General features: G+C 41.8%; 1 protein-coding gene across 5 annotated transcripts in view; it reads right to left on the bottom strand.

Moving 5' to 3' along the window:
- The window catches only part of gabbr1b (gamma-aminobutyric acid (GABA) B receptor, 1b), a 285,160-nt gene that overhangs the window by 63,719 nt on the left and 195,613 nt on the right, over positions 1-25,828 (bottom strand). For all 5 annotated transcript variants that reach the window (XM_076754414.1, XM_076754413.1, XM_076754415.1 and 2 more), the window contains 6 exons: positions 20,657-20,827; positions 17,177-17,278; positions 15,018-15,083; positions 9,396-9,587; positions 6,309-6,554; positions 6,023-6,086 (listed from right to left, as the gene is read on the bottom strand). In XM_076754414.1, the coding sequence (XP_076610529.1) occupies positions 6,023-6,086; positions 6,309-6,554; positions 9,396-9,587; positions 15,018-15,083; positions 17,177-17,278; positions 20,657-20,827 (841 nt within the window). The remainder of the gene's footprint in view (positions 1-6,022; positions 6,087-6,308; positions 6,555-9,395; positions 9,588-15,017; positions 15,084-17,176; positions 17,279-20,656; positions 20,828-25,828) is intronic.

Below are 25,828 nucleotides of genomic sequence, written 5' to 3'. Positions count from 1 at the left end.
CCATTTAGAGGGTCATCAGTCCCACAGCATTAGGGCTGAGACTTCTGGCTCCATGAGGGTCCACAGTCTTGCTGCATTCTGCTGTAGATGGGCAGCTGGTTGAAGGTGGGGGTGACACTATGACACAACTGGGAAGATTGCACTCTGGAAATAGAGATGGATATAGAGCAGGAACTCTGAATCCAAGATGGTGCCGCGGACGGCTGCCTCGTGTTGGTGCACATTGTTTTGCTTTGTTTTGTGTTTTAAACCTGTTTTTTGTGACGGTATCCGTAGCCCTTTCACCAGAGAAGAGCTCATGAATATCAGGAGAGCAACACCAGAGGATTTATTTCCTAAATTTCTGCTCCCAACGGTGGAAATTTTGGACATCCTGGTCAAAGGTGCGCTCACCTTTGCTCACGCAGCGAAACGCCGGAGGAGAGGAAAACGGGCCGGCGTGTTCCAACTCCACGGAACAGAGACACAGAACTTTCAGGCAAAACTAAAGGTGGAGGAATCTGTTTCTACATCAACAGTGGTTGGTGCAACGACGTGACAGTGATCCAGCAGCACTGTTCTCCCGACCTGGAATCTTTCATCATTAACTGTAAGCCTTTTTATTCACCCCGTGAGTTCGCTTCATTCATTCATTCTGGTCGGCGTTTACATCCTGCCACAGGCCACCGTGCAGGATGCACAGCGTATGCTCGCCGACCAGATACTGTGTGTGGAGCGGACCAACCCAGACTCTTTAGTTATTGTCCTTGGCGACTTCAACAAGGTAACCTCACGCATGAACTCCCTAAATATAGACAGTTTATTAAATGTCCAACCAGAGAGGATATCTGGTCTGGTCTGGTCTGGAGAGGATCCAGAATATTCTGGATCACTGTTACACCACAGTCAGGGATGCTTATCACGCCGTCCCCTGTGTTGCACTGGGCCACTCTGACCATGTCATGGTACACCTGATTCCTGCATACAGGCAGAAACTAAAGCTCAGCAAACCTGTAGTGAGGACATCAAGGAAGTGGACCAGCAAGGCTGTGGAGGATCTCCAGGTGTGTTTGGACTATACTGACTGGGATGTGATCAGGACTGCTACCAACAGTCTGGATGAGTACACGGAGACTGTGACGTCCTACATCAGCTTCTGTGAGGGCTGCTGTGTTCCATCATGCACCAGGGTGAGTTACAACAATGACAAACCCTGGTTCACAGCCAAACTCAGACAGCTAAGGTTGGCAGCTAAGGAAGAGGCCTTCAGGAGTGGGGACAAAGACAGATTCAAAGAATCGAAGTACAAGTTTAACAAGGCGGTGAAAGAGGCTAAACGACTGTACTCTGAGAAGCTCCAACACCAGTTCTCAGCTAACGACTCTGCGTCTGTCTGGAAAGGGCTCAGGCAGATCACCAACTACAAGCCTAAAGGCCCCCACTCCATCAACGATCGATGCCTAGCCAACGACCTGAACGAGTTCTACTGCCACTTTGAAAGACAAAGGGACAGTCCAGCAACCATCCCCCACGACACCTCCCAACAGCTCCAGCTCCAGTCACCTCCACCAATAGCCACCTTAAAGCCCCCCCCCCCCCACCTCAGTGACGACTCTTTCCATCCATGAGAGGGACGTCAACAAACTCTTCAGGAGACAGAACCCCCGGAAAGCATCTGGACCGGATTCTGTCTCCCCGTCCGCCTTGAAGCACTGCGCTGATCAGCTGTCTCCAGTGTTCACAGACATTTTTAACACCTCACTGGAGACATGTCACGTGTCAGCCTGCTTCAAGTCCTCAACTATCATCCTTGTTCCCAAGAAGCCAAGGACCACAGGACTTAACGACTTCAGACCCGTCGCCCTGACCTCTGTGGTCATGAAGTCCTTTGAGCGCCTTGTGCTCTCACACCTCAAAGACATTACTGACCCTCTCCTGGACCCCCTGCAGTTTGCCTACAGATTCAACAGGTCTGTAGATGATGCAGTCAACTTGGCCCTCCACTTCATCCTCCAGCACCTGGACTCCACAGGAACCTACGCTAGGATCCTGTTTGTGGATTTCAGCTCTGCCTTCAACACCATCATCCCAACTCTGCTTCAGGAGAAGCTCTCCCAGCTGAGCGTGCCTGACTCCACTTGCAGGTGGATCACAGACTTCCTGTCTGACAGGAAACAGTGCGCGAAGCTGGGGAAACACGTCTCCAACGCTAAGACCATTAGCACCGGATCCCCCCAGGGCTGCGTTCTTTCTCCTCTGCTCTTCTCCCTGTACACAAACAGCTGCACCTCCAGTCACCAGTTTGTCAAGCTCCTGAAGTTTGCGGACGACACCACCCACATCAAACTCATCTCTGATGGCGACAAGTCCACCTACAGGTGGGAGGTTGACCATCTGGTGACTTGGTGCAACCAGAACAACCTAGAGCTCAACGCTCTAAAGACAGTGGAGATGGTTGTGGACTACAGGAAGAACTCAGCCTCACCTGCCCCCATCACCCTCTGTGACTCCACTATTGACACTGTGGAGTCTTTTCGCTTCCTGGGAACTATCACCTCCCAGGACCTCAAGTGGGAGCTGAACATCAGCTCCCTCATCAAGAAAGCACAGCAGAGGATGTACTTCCTACGGCAGGTGAAGAAATTCAGCCTGCCAAAGACAATGATGGTGCACTTCTACACAGCCATCATTGAGTCCATCCTCACCTCCTCCATCACCATCTGGTACGCTGCTGCCACCACCAAGGACAAGGGCAGACTGCAGCGTGTCATTCGGTCTGCAGAGAAGGGTGACTGACTGCAATGTCCCATCTCTTCAGGACCTGTATGCCTCCAGGACCCTGAGGCGTGCAAGAAATAGTGTGGCTGATCCCTCTCACCCCGGACACAAACTCTTTGAGACACTCACCTCTGGCAAGAGCCTGCGGACCATCAGGACCAAAACCTCACGCCACAAGAGCAGTTTTTTCCCGTCTGCTGTCAGTCTTATCAACAAGGCCCGTAACCCCCCCAACACTCCTCACACTCCACCTCTGCCTCAGCTTGTCACATTGACATAGACACAACTCTATGCCTTACATTACATTAACGCTCAGCTTGGACTTCTTTCTGAAAAAACAGACTGTGTTTCCAGAAAAAAACAAAAAAACAGACTTGTGTATGTATATTTATATTTATATTTTGTACTTCTTTATAGCTTATTTTTAGTAGATGTGTCATACACCAACTTCACCAAAACAAATTCCTCGTATGTGTAAAATCGCACCTGGCAATAAAGCTTTTTCTGATTCTGATTCTCTGGAAACATCGCAGCATCCAAAAGATGTGAAAATGTGGAAGATCCAACAACAGAGCATGGGTACTGAGCCGCAGCAGATAATGTCATTGTTGCAGCTCTACACAATAACCCAGAGCAACACGGATCAGTTCATCCTCTAAAGTGTTTTCTGATTTTGTATCAATTCTTTTTCAGTCTACTCTTGTTTTTTTTTTTTTTTTAAACAGCGTTTCAATCAGCTGGCTATTAACTTAGGTAACGAAAATTTAAACAGATCTACCAAGCAAATAAGATACCTTCCAATGCCTGAAAATTCGCAAAGCATCACCATTGTGCCCAAAATAAGTACTACTTTGAGCAAATTGCACAATAGGCTACCCTATTAACAAATAATGATAATTAGTGATGATAAAGACAATAAACTTCATTAAAAGTGCATGGGAAATTATTTCATTTAGGATGTATGATGTTTTTTTTTGTAATACTCGCTGGCTGCAACTAACCCAAGTGGATTTCTGGAAAATGTATGACATGTTGGGTGGGCAAACACACAACCACGCCTGCTTTAGAGGAACACAAACTTCCACTACTTCCTTGCTCTTTTCAGAGCCTAACATCGGCTGACAAGAGGCTTGAATGAGATTTTATTTTCATGTCTATCTTTCCATGTAGCTTAGACTCGACTAAAGAACTGCCCAGGGCAAGCACGGTTCCAATTATCATCAAACAAAATGCAGGTCATCACTGACCCTCCCCTTGTGGGATGACCGATTTTTATCAAGAACCAAGAACACAGAGAGCCTCAAATAGTCACAGATGATCGCAGCACTGGCAGAGAAGCACAAAGCACAGACAGACTGAATAGAGAACACAGGCTCAGTGATCAAAAGGCAGCCAGCCAATCAGAGCCTCATGCCACAACAGATAAGTCATTATCATTGCCATTTGATCACACAGCCACCTCTATCGTATTCCATGATTATTGTAGAGAAGTTTTTTTTTCCCAGAGGCTGTAGAGTACTGCTGAACAATGCAGACATACTGTTATTTGCCTTACATATCCTTATCTATCTATCTATCTATCTATCTATCTATCTATCTATCTATCTATCTATCTATATATGTGTGTGTGTGTGTGTGTGTGTGTGTAATATAGAACATATAGAATTCATTATTAAACAATTCCATACAGTGTCTTAACATTAAATATGTTTTTGTGAGTCAGAAAATTATAGACACAGTAACTGTATTATATCAATTGATTCTGACACGGTGTTCATTCTAGCAGTAGTTTTTCCAGCCAAATCAAGTCATGCTGCCATATACACAAAAAAACAAACAAACAAACAAAAAGCAGCAATCTATGATGTCTTGTATTCTAAGTCTCGAAAATAAGAAAATCATGTTGTTATCAGTTTCAGCTACTAGCATTTCAGTCAAAAGAAGATAAAAAATTAATCCTCTGCACTGTGTGAGCTGTTATACAGCTAGTGCAGCCATCCTAACCCCAGACATGAATATTGATATTGAACAAAGTTGCAAACTCGGGAATATATTACCGTATTTTCCAGACTATAAGACGCACTTTTTTCATAGTTTGGCTGGTCCTGCAACTTATAGTCAGGTGCGACTTATATATCAAAATATATATCATTTAACATGTTTTAAATGTTAATTCATACTGACTGACATGAACCAAGGAGTAAACATTATTGTCTACAGCCACGAGAGGGCGCTCTCGTCTTGGGATGACTATATGCTACTCCTGTAGCACTGAAAAAACTGAATGCTGAATGCCGAGTCTAACGACAGCCTTGCACAAGAAGAGGCGCTTCATCTTCCTCTGGAGTTGGCAGAGTTGCTCAGAGGGGACACCAAGGATGAAGAATTCAATGGATTCAGTGATGTGGAATGAGATCAGGAGCTTGGTGAACTTGCGTACCGCTAACTTGCTTGTTGGACTCGCTGGCTTGTTATGTTAAATTACTATTTTCAGCCTCCCAGTGATGTTCTTTATGCTATTGTGTAGCTGAATAACTGTTAATGTGTTTCGTTAACATACCGGACACCTACTCAGCCTGTTGTTCTGTGTGCTATTGTATAGTTGAATAACTTGCCTTTCCAGATTAAATGTCTGTTCTTGGTCTTGGATTTTGTGAAATACATTTTTAAATAAATGCGACTTACGGTCCAATGCGACTTATATTTGTTTTTTTCCTCTTCAAGACGCATTTTTTGACTGATGCGACTTATACTCCGGAGCGACTTATAGTCTGGAAAATACGCTATATTATATTGTATTACATTATAGGCATGAGACAACTTTGGTGTCCTGCATGAAAGTCCGATGCACTACACACCCATTCACCACCCTGACCTCCATAATCTGAAGCTTCTTTTCCCCAAATCATGAGGTGAGAAATCATTCAATAAAGACTTCATTCCTGGGGATAGTGTGCTGACCGTAGATGTTAAAATGAGGGTTACATATGTAACTACTGTTGGTTGAATTCTGGACTGCTACAAAATGATTATCTATGCCAGGGATACCCAATTGCTTCTGAAATCTTAGATTTGAAAATTTTCCACCACCACAGACATTTATTTGTTGAGTTTACATGTACTCCTTATGTCTGCATGGATGTTCTCTGGCTTCCTCAGGTTAGGCTAATTTGTGACCCTAAATTGCAACACAGATGTGGATGTGAATGAGAATAGTTATTGAAATGAATTCAATTTAAAAGCAGGGCCATGTGCTGTGGCATACCTTGAAGCTGTTCGATAAGAGTCCAGGCCATTCGAGATCCTTGAGCATCAAATACAACATGGCCCTACAAAAAACAAAGGCAGAACTTTAATGTTGCCCCTCCCTCCTTCTCAGTGCTTCTCTCTCTCTCTCTCTCACACACACACACACGCACACACACACACACACACACACACACACACACACACACACACACACACACACACACACACACACATTATTATCCAAAACTCTCAACCCTCTCTCACTTTCTGTGTCTGCTCCCTCCTCTAGGCTTTGTACTTACTGAAACTCCTTCAAAGGAACTGGTGTTCATTGCTCGGTATATCTCAGCGGTGATATCTCGGTTGTTGTAGTTGAAATCTTCTAGCTGATGACCTTTGGCCTTTAGGGGCCCCACAGTCTTGTTGAGGGCCAGGGCTAGAGCCCACACAGCATCATAGGCCAGTGGGGCCTCTTGAAAACCGCCTGTCTCCTCTGGATTTTTACCCCCAAGTTTAGACATCAGCTGGGCCAGAAACTCCTGAGATGTCTGGAGAAGAGAGAATATTGGGGTGGATTGTGGACATACAAAGTGCAGGACGGTGACACCAGAATCCATGGATTGAGTCCAGACTAATGTCTGTTTTAGGTTTAGGTGACAAAGCACTTTAGTTACGGAGGTTAAGGTTTAGGTTAGGGAAAGATAATGATTTCAGTTAAATGTTCATACAAAGTCTTACAACTCACCGACTAGTCACTTACTGCTGTCTTTTTCAAATCAGAATCTTTCTCTAATCTTAACCAAGTCCTCAAAATAGATAGGTAGATAGATAGATAGATAGATAGATAGATAGATAGATAGATAGATAGATAGATAGATAGTCACTATGAGTTGATTAAAAAAAATGTTGTCAGTGAACATTGTACTGATAGATTCAGTATCAAAATTTTTGCAACTTGCCAGGTCTGTCATTAACATTTTGAAATTATGCTAACAGAAAACATAGTTTGGTTGGCATTATGTTTCAGAGACCACATGTACTATCTTGTGGTTTTTAACTGCTACCTAAAACTCGCTCTGAACGTCCTCCTCTTTACAAATGCTACGGAGGGCCAGGACATGCTGTTTTGTCCAACAAGTATTCTCCACTGATCATCTTTTTTAAAGTATTGGTTACTTGCATGATACAGATGCAGTAGATACATGTTGGCTACTGTTGTTGTCACCCTTGGTGTGACATTACATATATAATGCCACCAACTCTACAATTGATGGCTTTCCCACTCTGCCAACTAAGCCCCATATGGTGTCAGTACAAAGATTTAATACAATGTATAATTTCATTCAGTGATCAGATGAGTGGTCCAGCCAGAGGAAGCGTGATTGGTGATTGGTACGTTCTGAGCAGACACAGAGCTGAAGATAAAAGAGAGGCAGCAACCTGTTTTTTCCTAAAGGATGTCTGTGTCTCACTCTTTCACAATTCAGCACTCACAAAAAGTTTCTTAACACTGTGGAAAACTGTTTCAGGAGAATGTCACTCATATTTAACAAATTCACAGTAGCAATTATGTTGAAACAGAATGGTACCTCAATGATGTTTTTTTTTTGCTCAAGATAATGTGGAACAGCTTAATCTGCCAATGTTTATCAGCAAGAAATAGACCAATACACATTACATGCTTTAGAGTAATGTGTATTTCTACCTCACAGTAGGGCTGGGCGATATGGAAAAAAACATGTATCACGATATGGATTACTTCATATCACGATAACGATATATATCACGATATACCACAATTGCGTATGTTTTCAGTTATTCTCTTTATTTTCAACTGTAAAACAAAATAAATTCTCACTTAAGTGCACAAGTTTCAAGTTTCTGAGACAAAAAAACAAGTTCAGCAGCCATTAAAAAAAAAATCTTTTGAAATCTTCCTTCTAGTGTCAGTGCATAATGCACAGCACTGCTCACGTCCCTCTCCACTTCAGCCCGACATTTGTTGTATAAGCGCGGTAACTCCACCTTGCTGAAGTGTTTGCGACTGGGCATGACATACTTCAGATCCAATACTTTCATGAGGTCACGAAAGCTCTCCTTTTCCACGACATACACGGGAGTCATGTCTTTACAAATGTAATTCAGTATTGTGCCTGTGATTTGTTTGTGGTGCGGAGACGTCTTGTCATACAGCGTGCATTGGGCGAAAGACTGATCAATTTTCGGCTGGCTATACTTCTTCTCGGAACTTGCCCCCGCGGTTTCATCCTTTTGTTTAGATCGTATTCGGATTTGTTGGACTTTTTCGTATTCTCGCTCATGAACCTTCCTCAAATGATAGAAGAGGTTGGTTGTGTTCGAGTCTGGCGCAGGGATAATTTTGCTGCAAAGTTTGCATACAGCCTGCCTTTGCTCCGTGTCGGAGGGCTTAAATCCAAAATGCAGCCAAATCACAGAAGTGCCCCCTCTTTTCGGCGCAAGTGGCTCTTGTAGGCCTACCGGTGCAGCTGTCTCAATCTGTATAACAACATCTTCATTCTGTGTTTCCATTGTCCATTCTTCAGCCAGAGAAACTGAACTGAACGCGGGCTCCTTCAGCAATGATGTCGCAAACGTATGCCGCACCCACGTGACCCACGTGACGTAAAGCAGTGTCGTGTCGCAAAACCACGTTTCTGTTTAAAATGAAATGAATCTTTTTATTTTTCCTTTCCCCCCCAATTATATGAAGTTAGAGCGTGCATAATGACGATACAAATTGTTATTAAATTATATTAAATTATATATTAACTGTAATAATGTAATAATTAGTAAATCACGATAGAAACAATAGAGGACAAAGGGCAGGATAGACACTTTTCTATTGTCCTCACGATATATATCGTCATATCGCCCAGCCCTACCTCACAGGGTGACTTAAACCAAAACAACTTTACCTAACCTTACCCAAGTGTTTTAGTAGCCTAAACCTATCAATAATCTCTATAAAGTATGAGGATGTCACACCTCCTAGGTTGGGAAAAATGTAGTTTGTGAATGCAATACAGAAAGCATGCCACAACATCACAATCAATCACGTTGTCCAAACCTATCATGCAAAGTGGAGTATTAGCACTTTGAGTGCTCATATGAAAAATCGCTCCTCTTCATAATGTAAGGGTCACATTTTATGACCCTTAATTACTAATAATTTCATCGAAACTAGCACAGTAAAATTTTTCCTCCATTATGTCCATTGCAGTTTTCACTTCCGGCCCTCCATCTGAATTTAATGTAAAGTACATAGTTATTTTGCAGCTGCAGCAAATTATCATAAATTCCCAGTAGCCTCTGCGGCTGCAGGTGATTCTGTTGAAAACAACAGATAAACATTATAATGCCTGTCTTACCAAGTTGGAGGCTCCTCGCACTGTCTCAGGGTTGAGCATGACAATCTCAGTGGTCACATGACCCTCCACAGCCTCTGTCATCTGCTCCACAGTACAGTTAATGGATGGGTCCTTGATCTTAAACCAGTTGTCTGCGTACCAGCCGATGAGGAACCACACATACTTTTTCCCATACAGCTTCTCCTTGTACACCTGCAGAGGGACAACGGTGCAATGACAAGAGTGAGAAGAAGGGAAGGGAAGAACAAAGAGGTTAGTATTTGATATTGATACACTGATTTTGACATATTTCATATGATGGATGGATTTGATGAACAATTTAAATCCATCACGCACATTGAGGCTGACTGAAATTGTTGGTGATAATTCATTGGATGTGTTGCCCACATTGGGTCAGTCAGTCTTAACATTGGAATTATACGACTGTATGTGTAATCTGGTGTTTTGCAATAACACTATAAAATGGTGCTTTCTCGATGAGGTGGATTTCAGAATCAGAATCAGAATCAGAATCAGATGCCTTTATTAGTCTCCCGCAGGAGAAATTCCATTTCAGTTACATCCCGTCCAAGAAACACAAAAAAAAGACAGTGACACAACAGGGGAGGACAGGAGCGGGAGAACTGTGGGTCGCACACATGGAGAGCGCCCCGTTTACTTAGATGTGAAAGAGGAAAAACAAGAGGGAAGAAGAGGGTAAAAAAAAAAAAGCAACTCCCAAACTAAGCTCCTGTAGGGGGGGCAGAGTGTGGGATTAGGAAAAAAAAAACACCTCGGCACATAAGCAACATAGTAAGACATTACAACAAAATCTCAAGGACTTGCACATGTGGGAAGGGTGGGGGGAGTTGGGGAGGGTAGGTGTCGCAGCACAGACACTGGGGGCGCGTGCACGCAGCCACATTTAAGTGCCTCGCAACTGCGACAAGGGAGGGAGGGGGGGGTGGGAGCCACGAAGGCGTTGAGTTGGAGGTTGTGTGCATGTCATATGTGTCTTCGTGTGTGTGTATGTGTAAGCCCGTGTACTTCATCTCCACTCAGTCCAACCCATTGTCTCTGCCGTCTGATAACTGATGACAAAGACACAGCCGTAGCTGTGGTGACGACCTCGGAGAGTCCTGATCCAGAAACAAAGTTCACAGGAGTAGGGGGGTTCTGGGGGAGGAGATGGGGCCGGAGCATCTTGTCTGCATAACATCCAGGAGAGTGGAGAGACACCGGCCTTGGAAAGGCCAGCTATCTCAGGGAGCCAATGAAGATAACAATTGTTTTGGGGCAGGCCGACACTGCAAATTTTCCGTCTGCCTTTGAGTCTCTCTGCGTCTCCCAGTGTCTTTGTTCAAATATATCCAAATTCGGTGGCCAATTTCACCCGAGCCGAGCTGAAAACTTCTCCAAGTTGGCATCCATCCTGCGAAAGAGTTCAGGAATCGCATCCAGCCTGCGATTTTGATCAAGAATTGCATCCAGCTTGCGATTTTGATCAAGAATCGCATCCAGCTTGCGATTTTGATCAAGAATCGCATCCAGCTTGCGACCGAGCTCACACATCACTTGAGTCTGAGTGTTTACAGCCCTGCTCATTCCCTCAATCGAGACTGGCAGCTTCTCGATTGCCAAAAGTGCTGCCAACATCTTCCGAACTTTGCGATAGATCAGGAAACTGCCAACTCCAGACAGCAGAAAGCCTGTTATCATAAATCCAATTATGAAGATGTCTTCAACATCCTCAACGGAAAGGATCGACAGGCACACGATCCTCCACTTCTCCCAGGAGTCCATCGTGTATCCGGCTGCAAACGTTCCGTCAGGGCAGGCGGGCTCTCCTTCACCCTGTCTCTTAGTTGAGAAAATTTGGTCAATTGCGTTGAGAGACCAGCTGACCAAATCCATGATTTTAGGCTTCGGAAAGAAATGCAGAGAGAGGCTCCAATAGATCAGACAAAGACAGCACAAGACAAAGAGCAGCAGCAGGACAGATAAGGGCAGGGAGGGAGCAACAGAAAAAGCGTCCGCCTTCGTTGAGAGCCAGAAGAAATGATGAAAAGAACCTTTTAGCGTTGAGGACATGTTTTTTACAGTGAGGAGCTTGGTAGAGTTTGCATCAGATGACCAAAATGTTTTGCAAGGGGACAACTAGAAATCTGCTTTTATCTCAGATTCACATTTGTCTCCTCTAAATAGGCTTGGGCGGTATTACGGTAATACCGTATACCGCTGGTGTTTAAAAATAGCTACGGTATCAATTTCAATACCGTCATGAAAAAATGCAATACACCTATATAGGAGATAAGGATTAAATATTAAATAAAAGTCATTTAATGCCTAAAATTTATTCTATGTCCAGTAGCACTTATGTGTGGTTGAATTTTCAGTTTTACTTAAATAGTTTAATATGTTTTAGCCTACTTTCCATAAAGTTTATGAACGTGATGTCATCACGTGACAGCGCGGAGGAGAGAGAGACGCACCGAGAGAGAGAGGGGGAGAAAGATGGCAGGTCGCGCACCAAGTGACTTGGTGTCAAAAAAGAACACAACTTCTGCAGTTTGGGAGTATTTTGGGTTCAAAGCAAACGAGAAAGGAGAGCCGGTAAATACTGATGAGGTAATTTGTAAATTGTGCAATAAAAAGGTGACTGCGAGAGATGCAAACACCTCTAACCTAAGGACGCATCTCCGAATCAACCACCCACTCACTGCTGCAAGGATGAATTTGGCTCCGAGTTCACTCAGTGCAACAGTTTCAACGCAGTTTCCCACTGACACCGATGCAGGACCAACAACAACAAAGTCCACCGCCAGTTACACGCAGCCGACGATAATGGGGGCCTTCGCCAAAAAAACAAAGTACAAAAGGGACAGTCTCCGTTGGAAAACCTGCACTGATGCTGTGATAAAATACTTGGCGAAGGAAATCGTCTCTTTCCACACGATGGAAAAAAAGTCCTTTAAGGACATGGTAAAGGTCCTAGATGCCCAGTACGAGCTGCTTGGATGGAAACATTTCTCACAAACAGCGATCCCAAGTTTGTATATTAAAGTTAGAGACGAGGTTCAGGCATTGCTGTCAGGGGCAGATAGTTATTCCTTAACAACTGACAGGTGGTCGTCAGTTAATATGACACCATACATGTCCCTGACTGTCCACATAATTACACCTGACTTGAATCCAAATGCCTCCAAACAGCATATTTTCCTGACATACGGCGGAGAATCTTGCTGCTGTGCTCAAAGCTGCACTTCAGGACTGGCAACTTGACGAGAAAAAACTTAGCCATAACCACTGACAACGCTGCCAACATTTCTGCTGCAATCAGGTCCCTGCAGTGGCCGTGGCTTAACTGCTTTGGTCACAATCTAAACTTGGCTGTCACAAATGCATTGCATGACCATAAGCAAAAAACTGAGCGCACCCTCGGACTATGCCGCAGTATTGTCGGGGCCTTTTCACGCAGCTGGCAACGTAAAAGTGAACTCCACAAGCAAGTGGAGTTGGGACTATACTATGAGACTATGCTCCCAGAGCATAGTCTCATAATGGTAAGCATAACTTTATATCAGAATATCTGAATCTGTTAACGTTAGATGACGTAACTAACAATAGACTGGAATAATAATGAACTAATTTATTTATTTATTTGTTAGTTTGTTATTTATTTATTCATGTATTCGTTTATTCATTCATTCATTTTTTCATTCATTCACTCACTCACTTATTTGTTTATTCATTAATTTATTCATTCATCCATCGGCAGGACTGCGCAACTCACTGGGGCTCCAAACTGGCAATGGTGGAGCGTATCCTCGAGCAGGCCCAAGCCATCAAGCTGTGAACGACGCACTGAAACCTGTCGGTGACTTCACTGATATTTTGTCAGGGGAAAATTATGTGACCAGTTCCTCCATCCTCCCCATACTCCAGCTCTGCAGGGACAATGTGTTGGCTGTGTCAGAAAACGACCTCCAGCTAACAAAGTCTATAAAAACTGCAATTCTAAAAAAGCTGGAGGCCAAGTATGAATCCGATTCAGTGCGCAAATTGATGAAGTGCACTTTCCTCGACCCTCGTTACCGTGGAGGATATGAGACTGATGACAATGCACTGGCTGAAATCAAGGCTGAATTACAGACTGAGACCGTGAGCTTAGAGGGGCAAGCAGCACCAGTAGCAGTGGCCATCAGAATTGAAGAGGAAGAGGCACAACCCGAACCCAGACGAAAAAAGATGTCTCTGGGAACCCTCCTGCAAAAACGACCCGCTGCAGCGGCAGGTCCCGTCGGCACCGCAGAGGAGCGAGCCGGAGCTGCAATAACAGCCTACTGTTAGGAGCCTGTCATTCAAGGAGACGAGGACCCACTTCTCTGATGGAAATATGCTGCCAGTTGTCTTCCCCAGATGTCGCGACTGGCCCGAAAGTACCTGTGTGTCTGTGCCACAAGCTCACCATCGGAGCGGGTTTTCAGCACCACAGGTAAAGTAGTCGGTCCACAACGTGCCGTGTTAAAGCCGGAAAAAGTAAACATGCTGGTTTTTCTGGCAAAAATCTTCACTTGATTTGCTGCCACTTCCCATACAGTTCCAATTCGTACAGTGTGTGTGTGTGTGTGTGTGTGTGTGTGTGTGTGTGTGTGTGTGTGTGTGTGTGTATTTTCTTTTTAGTATTTTTTTTAATGTAATTGTTTTGGTTTTCGTTAAAAAATATATCGGAAAGAAGACTGGACTGTGTTGCAATAATTGTTATAATATGAATGTTTATGTTTATTCAACTCTGCTTGACTATTATGGGCTTATTTGCACTTTTTTCTAAGATGCTGCTTGTTGTTAAAAGTCGTTCAGGTTGTGATTTAATTTAATTGATCTGTGTGCGTTGCTGTGCGCGAAAACTGTTCTGGATGTTTAAGTTAATTCTATTTGACTGTTGTATTTTGCACTTTTTTCTAAGTTGCTCTTTGTTGTTAAAAGTTGTTCAGGCTGTGATTTAATTTAATTGATTTTTGCACGAAAACTGTTCTGGATGTTTATGTTAATTTAATGCTGTTTGACTGTTGTATTTGCACTTTTTTTTCTAAGCTGCATTTGTTGTTAATAAAAGTTGTTAATATTATGCATGTCATGTTGTTATTGTTTCAGTAATAGTGTTTGGTATTCAGTTTCTGAACGGTGAAGGCACAAGCCAACAGTTTGGTAATGCCACCTGAGGCTCACGTCATAATTTTTAATTAGCCACGGTAATACCGTATACCACGGTAAAATGTGGAGGAAGTTTTACGGTATCAAAATATCAAAGTTATTGTGACTAGTCACAATAACTTTGAGTTACTAATAACACCTTATTCTGGTTAACAAACATCAGCATGCGCTGTGTCATCACTGAATTTTTTTTTTTTAGATTTCTTAAAAACTCTGAGCACTTTTCAGATTCTTTAACCCCAGGCACAGAGCAGTGAGGTGACATGGTATAGATTTCTTTTCAAATGATAAGGCCATTGGTGGATAAAACTAAAACTAAACCTGAACAAAATAATAACTTGCAGAATGTATTTTTGTGACGTTTGTTGTCTGTGATGTTTAAATTCATGTCAGTCAAGTCTGTCAAAAACAAACAGGAGAACTCATTACCTCACAGAACACCTTCCTTGCCTCTGTCTCATAGAACAGGCCGACAATAATTCTGGCATCTTGGCGCTTGAAATTGAAAAAGAAAAACAGTGTTACACATGGGGTGAACATAAAAAGCATAAGTTGAAGGCCTAACAGTTTGGACAGGAAACAGAGGAGCCAACCCTCCTCACAGTCCCTGCACCACACAGCGGTAGACTTCCTCTTCACTGGGTTATATTCATGCTGTTACTATGGTTTCTCCTGCAATGGCCAGTTAATCCTGGACATCAAAACTAGGCCGGCATGCCGGGCAAGGTCACTATAGTAAGTGAGTGTGTACCAGGAAGGGAATGTTAGGCTGACACAGGTGAACGAAGGAGCAGAGGAGAGAATGGAGAGAAGAAAGTAGTTACAGGACTAAGATAAAGTATCTCTGTGCTTTCATTAAAACCTATTTGTGCTCATATTTGAAATAATAAAAAAAAAACATGACAGAAACAACAAAAAAAACATGCTTAATACACCGGATTGCCTAGAGGAGCTCAGTCCCTTGCTTATGGCTGGAAAAAAAAAAATGTCTCTTAGTTTTTTCTTCAGTGTTGCACTGTAGTGATGCAGTTAGCCAATCACAAGCTGCCCTGAAACTGTGAACTGTGCTCTTTTTAAACTCAAGTGGAATTCCATGATTGTTGAATGCTTCTACTTAAAGTCTATAGTTAATTTCAGCTTGAAATGTACATAGGGTATCTCTAATTTTTTGAAGGAATGGGCCAACATTTTAGGAAGTATGCTTATTCACTTTCCTTCTGAGAGTTAGATGTTGACTCTGTGCAGCTTCATGGAGTCTTGTCACAGTGAAGGTTAAGATTTTGTACCATTGTGCATGTACAGGGAACAAAATCAAAGCCTGTGCTCATCAACTATATCTGGTATCCTGTGCTATAGAAGAGTGCAAGAGACACTTGTAAAGAAGTACTGGATGGATGCATAAAGTGTTGTTCATCAATAAAGTATCGTCAAGTTTTTACTTCTTTTCTGTTCTGTATTTTTAAGGGGAACAATTTTGCAATCTAATATCCATGTAGTTGTAAGGGTGAAAAGCTTATAATATATAAGACTAGCTAATGGCCCCTTAGTCTTGTTAAGCAACACAGCTAGCTGGGCTGGATTCCACTGGGCATGGTTTTGTTCCATCCTCTGCTTGGCTTAATACCCCACCCAGAATGATTTGCCTGCCCTATTTTATTGGCATGGCAATTTTTCCTTGATGTTTGTGTTTCTAGTAAGCTATGTAGTTAGATGTTCTTCTTCATCTGTTTAAATATTGCTGGTGTACAATTGGGAGTCTGCTCTGGGTGTTTTATTTTGAAAACTGATCTGATCATCTATGCTGTTCCTATGTCTGGCTTTCTGCCCAGCTCAATCTGATCTGTGCAGCTTGATGGGGCTTCTGCCAAAAATAGACTAGGCACGTTTTTTCAGCGGAGCAGAGCTGAGCGCTGCTTCTGAGACACTTCTGAAATGCACTGCGGTGCTTCTGCTGGAATCACAAGCATTGTCTAGAATGGCTACCATCAGCTCTGGCAGACATGTCACAGCCGGAACGTGGTGCAGCCATATCCGGTGAAGTCTATGGGTAACTGTCTAAGCAGCCACAAGCCCAGAGTGAGTGAAATGCTGATCTTAACTTAGTCCTTACAATGTTTACAATAATGGAAAGTTTAAACATTTGCAGTTCCATGACAACCAGACAATCTCCATCTGCTGTTGAAAAGTATGTGATATGCAGTCAAATGCTTCAAAGGAAGTCAGTAAGTGAACCATGAGTTTAGGCTGACACCGCTTATTGAGACCATAATGTCTTGTGAAAAAAATGAATAAATTTAAATATGTACCTCAAGAGAGAAGTTGTCACTTTCTGAATTGATGTCTATTGAGCCATAATGAGATATATTTTAATGATCATTAATGTTCTGTATATGACAGCACTTTACTATTGACTTCAGCATTTGGACCACTGGGTAGCTTGACTAGACCTACAGAGATCCTGCTGAATTATTCCACATTATGGGCATTGGCGAGTATCCAGGAACTCTCTGTGGTCAACTGGCCAAGCAGGGCATGGCTGATGGTGTTCAGCTGCTTGGTATTTATAATAAGAATAGAGAATCTGGCACCTTGAGGTTTTTGACAGCCACAGCAGGGTCGGTGAGGAAGCTCTGACGAACGCTGATTTCAATCCCTGCCTCCTTCACCCTCTCCTCCAGATCATCCAGAGTCTGTTAAACACAAAGAGAAACACATACAATCATGAGTATGCAGAAGATGACAGAACAGTCATTTACCAAAATAGGAGTGGGATAATGGAACGGGTGCTATAAGTGAGGAAGAGAAATGGGAAATGAGGAAAGGGAAATACTTTTCTTACTCATCTTTTGAGCTGTGTAAGAGAAATCAGCCAATCCACTGTTTCATTTCCAGCATCTGGATATTCATGTATACTTCTCTAATTCGCTTGAAACATGCCTTAACTATATTTTGATTGACACAGTATAGTTTTAATTCTGAAACATAAAGGCTTAACATGTACGGGCTGTGGTATTATATTCAAGATGTCATTAATGATGCATCATGTTTCAGATAGTATAGATCAGTGATTCTCAACTGGTGGGGACCCATTTTCAGTGGGTTACGGCCCTTTGCCTGGGCAGAAAAAAAATATTAAGAAATAAAATGTGTGTGCCGTCTTTTTTCCTCAATTTGGGTCGTGGCTTGTCATTAAGGGGTGAAGGTGGGTAGTGAAGTAAGAACCACTGGTATAGGCTATAGTCCAAATTGTAGAGGAGAGTCGGCAAACATAGCACCTCTATGACACACAAACGAAAAATGAAAGCAAAAAGTAGAATGAGGGACCGGGGTTGACATACTGCAGGCTACATGTGTAGTGGACGAGTGGAATGGCAGCAGGTGTGCAGATGAGAAAGCCGGAGGAGGAAACTAGGTCACCATATCGTGATTGAAACAGACACACTCACGCACACAAACAAGAGGCAAACAAAACTCACTAGGGTGTGAAAAAAGCAGAAACACAAGGGATGAGGGAAGAATCCTGCAAGACCCCAGCCCAAGATTTCCACTGGGCGCACCTCCATGACATCGTGTATGCAACCCATGTTTGTTCTGTTCCCCCCCAGTCCTGTTTCAGAAGCACAGATGCTCAAACGGAGACCCTACGCACCCAGTGGAGATACACTCATTGACTAGAATGGCAGTGATGAACTCCATCATAGACATTGCTGACAGAACATGGGCATTACATGCCTGGTGGAAATTAATAAATAAATTAGCAAAAAAAAATGTTTTAAGTGCTCTCTCACTTCCTTAGATAATTTCATCTCATTCGGAGTCATGCAGTTTCTAATTTCTGGTCCTGCAGTCAATTCAGTAATCCTCAACACAACACTTATTCAAAATTCAAAAACTACCAGTCTCTTTTAATAGTAACTGTCTCTCACATTGCTCCAGTCAAAATCAGAAAGCCAAAATCAAACACCTTTCCCTGGGTTTATGAATACTTATCATTGGAATTTTCGTTGACAAAATTAACAATGGTAGAGATCATAGTCACTGGTTCAACAAACTCTACCGGCCTGGTTCACATCAGGCTAAAATCTAACTTTGATTTACTTTTCATGCTTTGACTACTACAAAGCACTTTTTTGCTGGTAACAGAAAGAACCTCCTTTACTTATTTCAACTGGTGCAGAAGGGTGCTACCTGAATTTTAACAGACACTGAGAAATATGAACTAGAGATGCCAGTTTTGGTTAATTTTGCTTTCGATAGCCTGAAAGCTTTTATCCAGTAAGTAACCAGTTAATTTTGTGGCGAGGAGCATGTTGGACTGCACCTCCCAGTCATTCCTGTCCTGGAAGATTTCCATCTGAGGGAGAAAATCCTGTCAAATATTATATACACTTATAGACCCAATTTTCATATGTTTTTGTGCCTAAGCGACTTGAGGGGATAACAATTTTTCAAATTGGTCCTGTATTGAACAGGAGCACTGCAGCTATCAGCTCCAAAATGTGCTGCAGACTCTCCTGTCTGCATTCTCCTCCCATCTGAAAAGTGCGAAGTCCACTTATTATCAGGTGAAAATCAGTAGCGCCAAAGATGCTCGGAAACTATTTCTTGACCCTTGAGGTATCCACAGGGACACCTCAAGGGTCAGTACTTGGACCCCTTCTCTTTTCAATATACATCACCACACTTAGTGCAGTCATCCACTCACATGGCTTCTCATACCATTCATATGCTGACAATACCCAGCTCCTTCTTTCATTCCCGCCAGACAACCCCACAGTCTCGGCACAGATATTGGCATGCCTTGACAATATCTTGGCATGGTTGAAGGAGCGCCACCTTTAGCTTAACCTGTCAAAAACTGAACTCCTTGTCATCCCGGCCAGTCCCTCTATACAACAACAGATCAGCATCCAGTTTGACTCAGCTCTGCTCACTCCGACAAAATCTGCCACAAACTTGGGTGTCATGATTGATGCCCAACTAACTTTTTAAGAGCATGTGGCCTCTGTTGCTTGGTCATGCCAATTTGCCCTGTACAACATCAGGAAGATCAGACCCTACCTGTTTGAGCATGCAACACAACTGCTAGTACAAGCGCCTTGACTATTGTTATTCCTTACTGGCAGGGCTACCAGGATGCTTGTTAAAACCTTTGCAGATGATCCAGAATGGGGCGGCTTGCCTGGTCTTCAACCAGCCCAAACGAGCATGTCACTCTGCTGTTCATATCCCTCCGTTGGCTCCCAGTTGCTGCCCGCATCAAGTCCTTGATGCTCGCCTACAAAATTGCCACCAAAACCATTCTGACCTACCTGAACTCCCTCATTCAGGTTTATGCTCCCTTTCACTCCCTATGCCTTGCCCAGGAATGGCGCCTGGTGTTGCCAGCTCAAAAAGGCCCTCGGTCTAGCTAGACTCTTTTCTTTTGTGGTTCCCCGGTGGTGGAACGAGTTACCAGTCTCAATCTCGTTCTGCAGAGTCCCTCTCGATCTTGAGAAAAAGACTAAAGACAAGCTCTTTACTGAACACCTTCTTTCTTCTTAAAACAAAAAAACTCTCTATTCACTCTATGCACTCTATGCATTACTTTGTAGCACTGCCTCGTAGCACCTATGTCCAATTGGACCAGAAATTTGTGTTAGGGCACTTTCTCTTGTTCTCTCCTGCCCAGAACCTTGCTTGTGATGTATGAAAATCTCATATATACTTTGGATGAAAGCGTCTGCCAAATGACAAATTGTAATTGTAACTGTAATCAGAAATGTTCAGCACTGCAAACCCCACCCTACCCCTGAAAAGTTCCACCCCACCCTAAAAGAACCTCTACTACCCTCATACTTGGGACTTTTTGGGGATTAAAATAATGTCCCTAGAACTTAATCCAGACCCTTGTCCCTGCGGTAGAAATGCAATCAGTTCCTAGTTCCTGGGGAAAGTTCCTGTGATGGAAACCTAGTTTATGACTGGACAATTACTGTTCAGGGGATGGGCTTAGCAGAAGGGCAAGTGAGCAAGTGCTTTTGTACGACTGCTACTTTTCAACACTTTCAGGTAAGTACATGACTCACTGATGTAAAAACTTCTGTTGTTTGTTGAATGGTGGCAATCTTGGTCCATTTCCACTTCTGGAAGAGTTGCACTCGAGTGGGGTTGTGTAGCGTGGCAGACGGATGAGTACGGAAGAAGGTGGGAAAACGCTGGCGATTGGACAGAGCCGGCGAGCTGGAGCCATACGACAACTGATATACAGGGAGAGAGGGGAGAGAGAAACAACCGTGTTAAAACTCGTGTCACACTGCTGCAAAAAATGGAGAGTAAAGAAGAAATTAAAAACAAATAAACAACAAAGTAGTGTTGAAAAGGTGTTGAAAAAAGTAGCTGGCAAAGTATTTGCAGTTTTCAGAACATAAAAAACAGCACTATTAGGGGCAGATGAGACAACAAAAGCAGCAAAAAACAAAGCTCAGAAAAGAGATCAATAAAAAGGCATACCTGCAAAAGTATGTGTAAGTGGAAGAAAATTAAACTGTGACTTAATTGTTCACGATTTGTAGAAGACAAGATTATCAGAGCCAAGAAAAGAATTTGTTTTGTCAGGGTTTGGATAAGGGGAATTAAGGATCTGTGTATCACCCAGAGGAAGTCACCTCTGTAAGTCACCCAGAGGAAGTATGTACACTGAAAAAAGGATTGGTCCATGGACTGACCCCTAAGGGACACCACACAGCAGGGGAGCTGAGGAAGACACGATTGTTCATACAGAAATTAAAATATCTATTTGTCAAATAGTAATGAAACCATTTTAAAGCTGTACAGGAAATACCAACATAGAAGTGGCTGAACACTGACAGAAACAGACCCAGATGTGAGAGAGTGGATGAAAATAAAGAACAAGCTGGGACCTAAGAGAGGAAAGATGGATTTTAGTCAATTTTGTAGGAATTCTGTCACATGGGCTAGAGGAGGGACACATATGAGTGTTTACAAGGATGTGCAGGGAAATGTTTTTGTTTTTGAGAGGACAAAAAAAAGACAAAATGTATCTTGATAAACTGCAAGACAAAATTCATAAACTTGAAAACATCACACAATGACTCACCTAGAAAAGACTTGAACTCAACAATTTGACAACAAAAAAGGGCAGAGGTGGACATGGCAAGAACTCATTATCATGAAAACAGATAAAACAAGTAAATTACTCAGTTGTCAAATGAAAAAAAATGTGAAATAATTAACTCTATAAAAACTGCTTAACATATATCTGCTCAAATTATCAGAAGATTTAAACGGAAAGTTTGATGAAATCATCACAATAAATTAAATCTTAATGGCAATGGACCATCTACAACAAGGGAAAGCCCTGGGTCCCACTGGCTTTGAGTTTTCTGAAGGAATTCTGAGATATTCAACCCATATTCATATATGCTTAAAAAGTCTTTTCAACTACCCCCAACACATGAATTGGCAATGATTAAAGTTTTCCCACAAACCCCTGCATCCCCTCCCAAGATAACAGCATGCCATCAATGTATCATGTGTCAAGATTTATCATTGAATAATATGAGTTGTTATTAGGGTCATGTATAACAGTTTCTTCTCATTTTCCTTCTGATGGATGTTGGTATTAATGACAATTTGAGGGGATAGTGAATACGTAGGTGAGTGTGTTGTGATGAAGGGATGGGGCAATGGAATGAGTACATGTGTTTCTTAATCATCAAGCAAAATAAAGTAAAAAACAAACAAACAAACAAAAAACATTCCTTGACCTTATCTTTCACAAAACAGAAATTCTATTTATGGACCCAGATACTGTTACACACAATAACTGAGATGATATTTGGCTTTGTTTTGATTGCATAACTTTTTTTGTAAGTTGCGCACATATTTCTCCTTCCTTCTCTTTACTTCAAGTGAAGCATTTTGCAACCTCTGTTCTGTTTTTAAAATGTGTGTAGGTGGCTTTTTAAACCAGTCCTAAATTAGCCTTATCATATTGAGTATGGTCTCAAGTAAATATCATCCACTGTAGTCTGAATCTGAAGACATGTATACTTCAATATTTCTAACTGAGAGTCAGTTCACTACTGTATTTAAGTCATTGAAATCCTGTTAAAGGCTAGAATTTCCTTTGCTCAGTTTAAGACTGAGGGCCTGCAGTCAGCCTTGATGAATAAATGAGAATGGAACAATCATCATGACAGTATCTGAATGTTTGTTCTTCAGACAAATCACACTAAATCAAATTTCCTCAATTACTCAACATTTTCTCTAATTTTAGGCAGTACATTATTAAGTGGACAATGAAGACAAAAATATAGGTCACAGTCTTACACTAGGAACTGGAGTAAAAGCTCTTTCTAGCACAAAAATAGCAGTGCGTATGAAAAATGGAAGAATATATCTGACACTTTTTTTTTTTTTTTTTTACTGGCAGTCCCGAAAGAGTAGAGATACATTAATGCTGTACTTTGCTCTAATTTCAGAGATGTTAGTCTGAAAGGGTCATGACCTGCAGACAGCCACAATGATGTGTAATTAATCTGGTTGTCGGATGCTACATTGTGGATATTTTCAACAATGTCTAAAATCCCTACCAGTGGCCCCAAGTTGTTATGCAGCAAAAAATAGATTTGGACTTTTGTACTGTCTTACATTCAGTGGAGCTAAAGAAGTGCTTGTCCTATGGGTGTGGCTAGGAAAAAGCTCATGGAGTGGGACTAGAAAGGATTCATTCCTATGTGAAGCATCAATTTGTTGCTCATTAGAATTTGGAAATTCTAGTGTATAAGCAGGGCTTATTTTTCACAGAAAATTTTAAGAGAAATTGTAAACTTTCAAGTGGTCTGGTCATCTAACAGAGCCTGAAACCCCTTTGCAACAGTGGAATTGTGGAGTCCAAAATGTCCAAAAAGAACTTTCTGAAATAGGCATTTAGAAAATCATGAGCACGTCTTGCAGTGATAGCTCAGGTGTGTAAATGTGAGAAAGAAGGCTTCACTCTTAAGCTCTCTCCTCTTCTTTTCTTCACACAATGACTTCCGAACATTTATGTGTCCAACTGAGTGTTTTTTTTAAATTTTCTTTCTCTTGTCATGGTGTATTGGACTCCAGCTATCCAAGCAGCGCGGATATGTTGAAGATCTGTGTTTTCTGTTCATAACACTGTGTCTTGTCCTCAAAGTGATCCACATAACAACCATCTGCAGCTAAGTACCACCATATTGCAATACTGTGGTGGAATGCTACTGAGTACATTTACAAACATACTGTACTTAAGCACAATTTTGAGGTACCTGTACTTTACTATGAGTATTTCCTTTTTATGCTGTCTGTCCCTAGTGTTTTCCTTTTTCCTTCATATTATTTGTCTGTCTGTCTGTTCCCTGGTCTGAGGCCTCGTATACTTCTGCTTTCAGCCATGCCTGTTGTTACTGTATGTGGTCATGATGTAAATATATCAACTACATTAACATTATATTATGGTTAATATCATGATATGGCAAATTTTCATCACAGAGAAATGTATATCATATTATAACAAACATATGACATGGCACATATCTAGAGGGGGAAAGAAACACTGGCATACAAATAATAATAACAACAATTAAAAATAAGAATAAAAATAAAAATAATGTGTTTTGGTGAGAAACATTGAATGCTAACAAGTTACCATGCTTCTGTAAAACCTATAACATCAATTCATTATAATTTCAAAATTAGTCATGTTTATGAATAATACTTGGCTTAAGTGGCATGCAAGTGAACTGCAAGATTCTGAAAAGAAAAGAAAAGTTGCTGGACTTCCTCTTAGAGAGGGGCTGTGGTATAATAGTGTCCCTCTTAATCCCTAACGCAGTGAAGTAAAACATACTGTCATGCATGAATGATTGAATGAATCAGTATCACAAATGTAACCAAGTATTCTATGTTTGCTTCCCTCATCTGAATCTGACATCTCACTGTAACACCCCTCAGTTCCTCACTTCACTGTCTTCAAATGTCGATTTCTGGCTCTATATCTTTGGTGTTAAGAGTGTCTTCCTGATGTGTCATTTTTGTGTTTTGTTTCCACCTCTGGTGTGAAGTGCTCTCTGTAGTGTTTTCACACAACAATAGCCAGAGCCTATTGATCAAATAAACACTAGACATGTTTCCAACAACATTTTGAAGTATCACATTTAGAAAAGCAAAAACTCAATTTTGCAAAAAAGTTTTGCTTGAGGTGGTATTTGCCTTTTTAGAAAAAGAGTTAATGAGCTTAACGGGCAATGGATGACTTTTTCAAATGAGTTCTGACAGTAAATATTTAACTCACTTGACTGATCAGCTGTTTCCACTCCAAGAGAAGAAGCAGAAACAGTTTCTGCTGATTAAAAATCTTCACAACAACAGATAATTGAATATATTTCAAGTGGTAACCTTTTATATGAACTGCAATAGGTTTTAGAAAAACTCATTTAATTGAAACATGCTTGCTGTATCTAACAGACCTGATTAGAAGATAGGAGGATGAATGGAAGTTTTGTGGTGTCGTCATGCAAAATTTGCAGACAGTATTTGATACAGTAGATCACAGTATTTTTCAAATGAAATTAGGTATGGGTTTCCGCAGGCAGACCCTAATTGGATCAAATCATACCTATTAAATCATACTCAAATGGTTGACGTTAATAAGAAAGATATAGATATAGACACACACACACACACACACACACACACACACACACACACACAGTACCAGTCAAAAGTTTGGACACACCTTCTCCTTCGATGTTTTTTCTTTATTTTTTTATTTTCTAATTTGTAGATTAATACTGAAGACATCCAAACTATGAAGGAACACATATGGAATTATGTAGTAAACAAAAAAGTGTTAAACAAACCAGAATATGTTTTAGATTCTTCAAAGTAGCCACCATTTACTTTGATTACAGCTTTGCGCACTCTTGGCATTCTGTCAATCAGCTTCATGAGGCAGTCACCTGAAATGGTTTCAGTCTTTAAAGAATTCCCAGAGGTGCTGAGCACTTCACTTCACTTCGCAGCACTCCATCGCTCTCTTTCTTGGTCGCCTTCGATACAGTAGACCATCACATTTTATTAGACCGGCTGAGGCACTTGGTCGGCCTCTCAGGTACTGCTTTTAACTGGTTCGTCTCATACCTCACTGACTGACACTTCTTTGTAAGTTGGGATACATGTTCCTCAGGAACCCATGAGATCAAGTGTGGGGT

Source organism: Chaetodon auriga, chromosome 17 (genome assembly GCF_051107435.1).
Source record: "Chaetodon auriga isolate fChaAug3 chromosome 17, fChaAug3.hap1, whole genome shotgun sequence".
Lineage (NCBI taxonomy): Eukaryota > Metazoa > Chordata > Actinopteri > Chaetodontiformes > Chaetodontidae > Chaetodon > Chaetodon auriga.
This window is presented reverse-complemented; position numbering and strand designations above follow the sequence as displayed.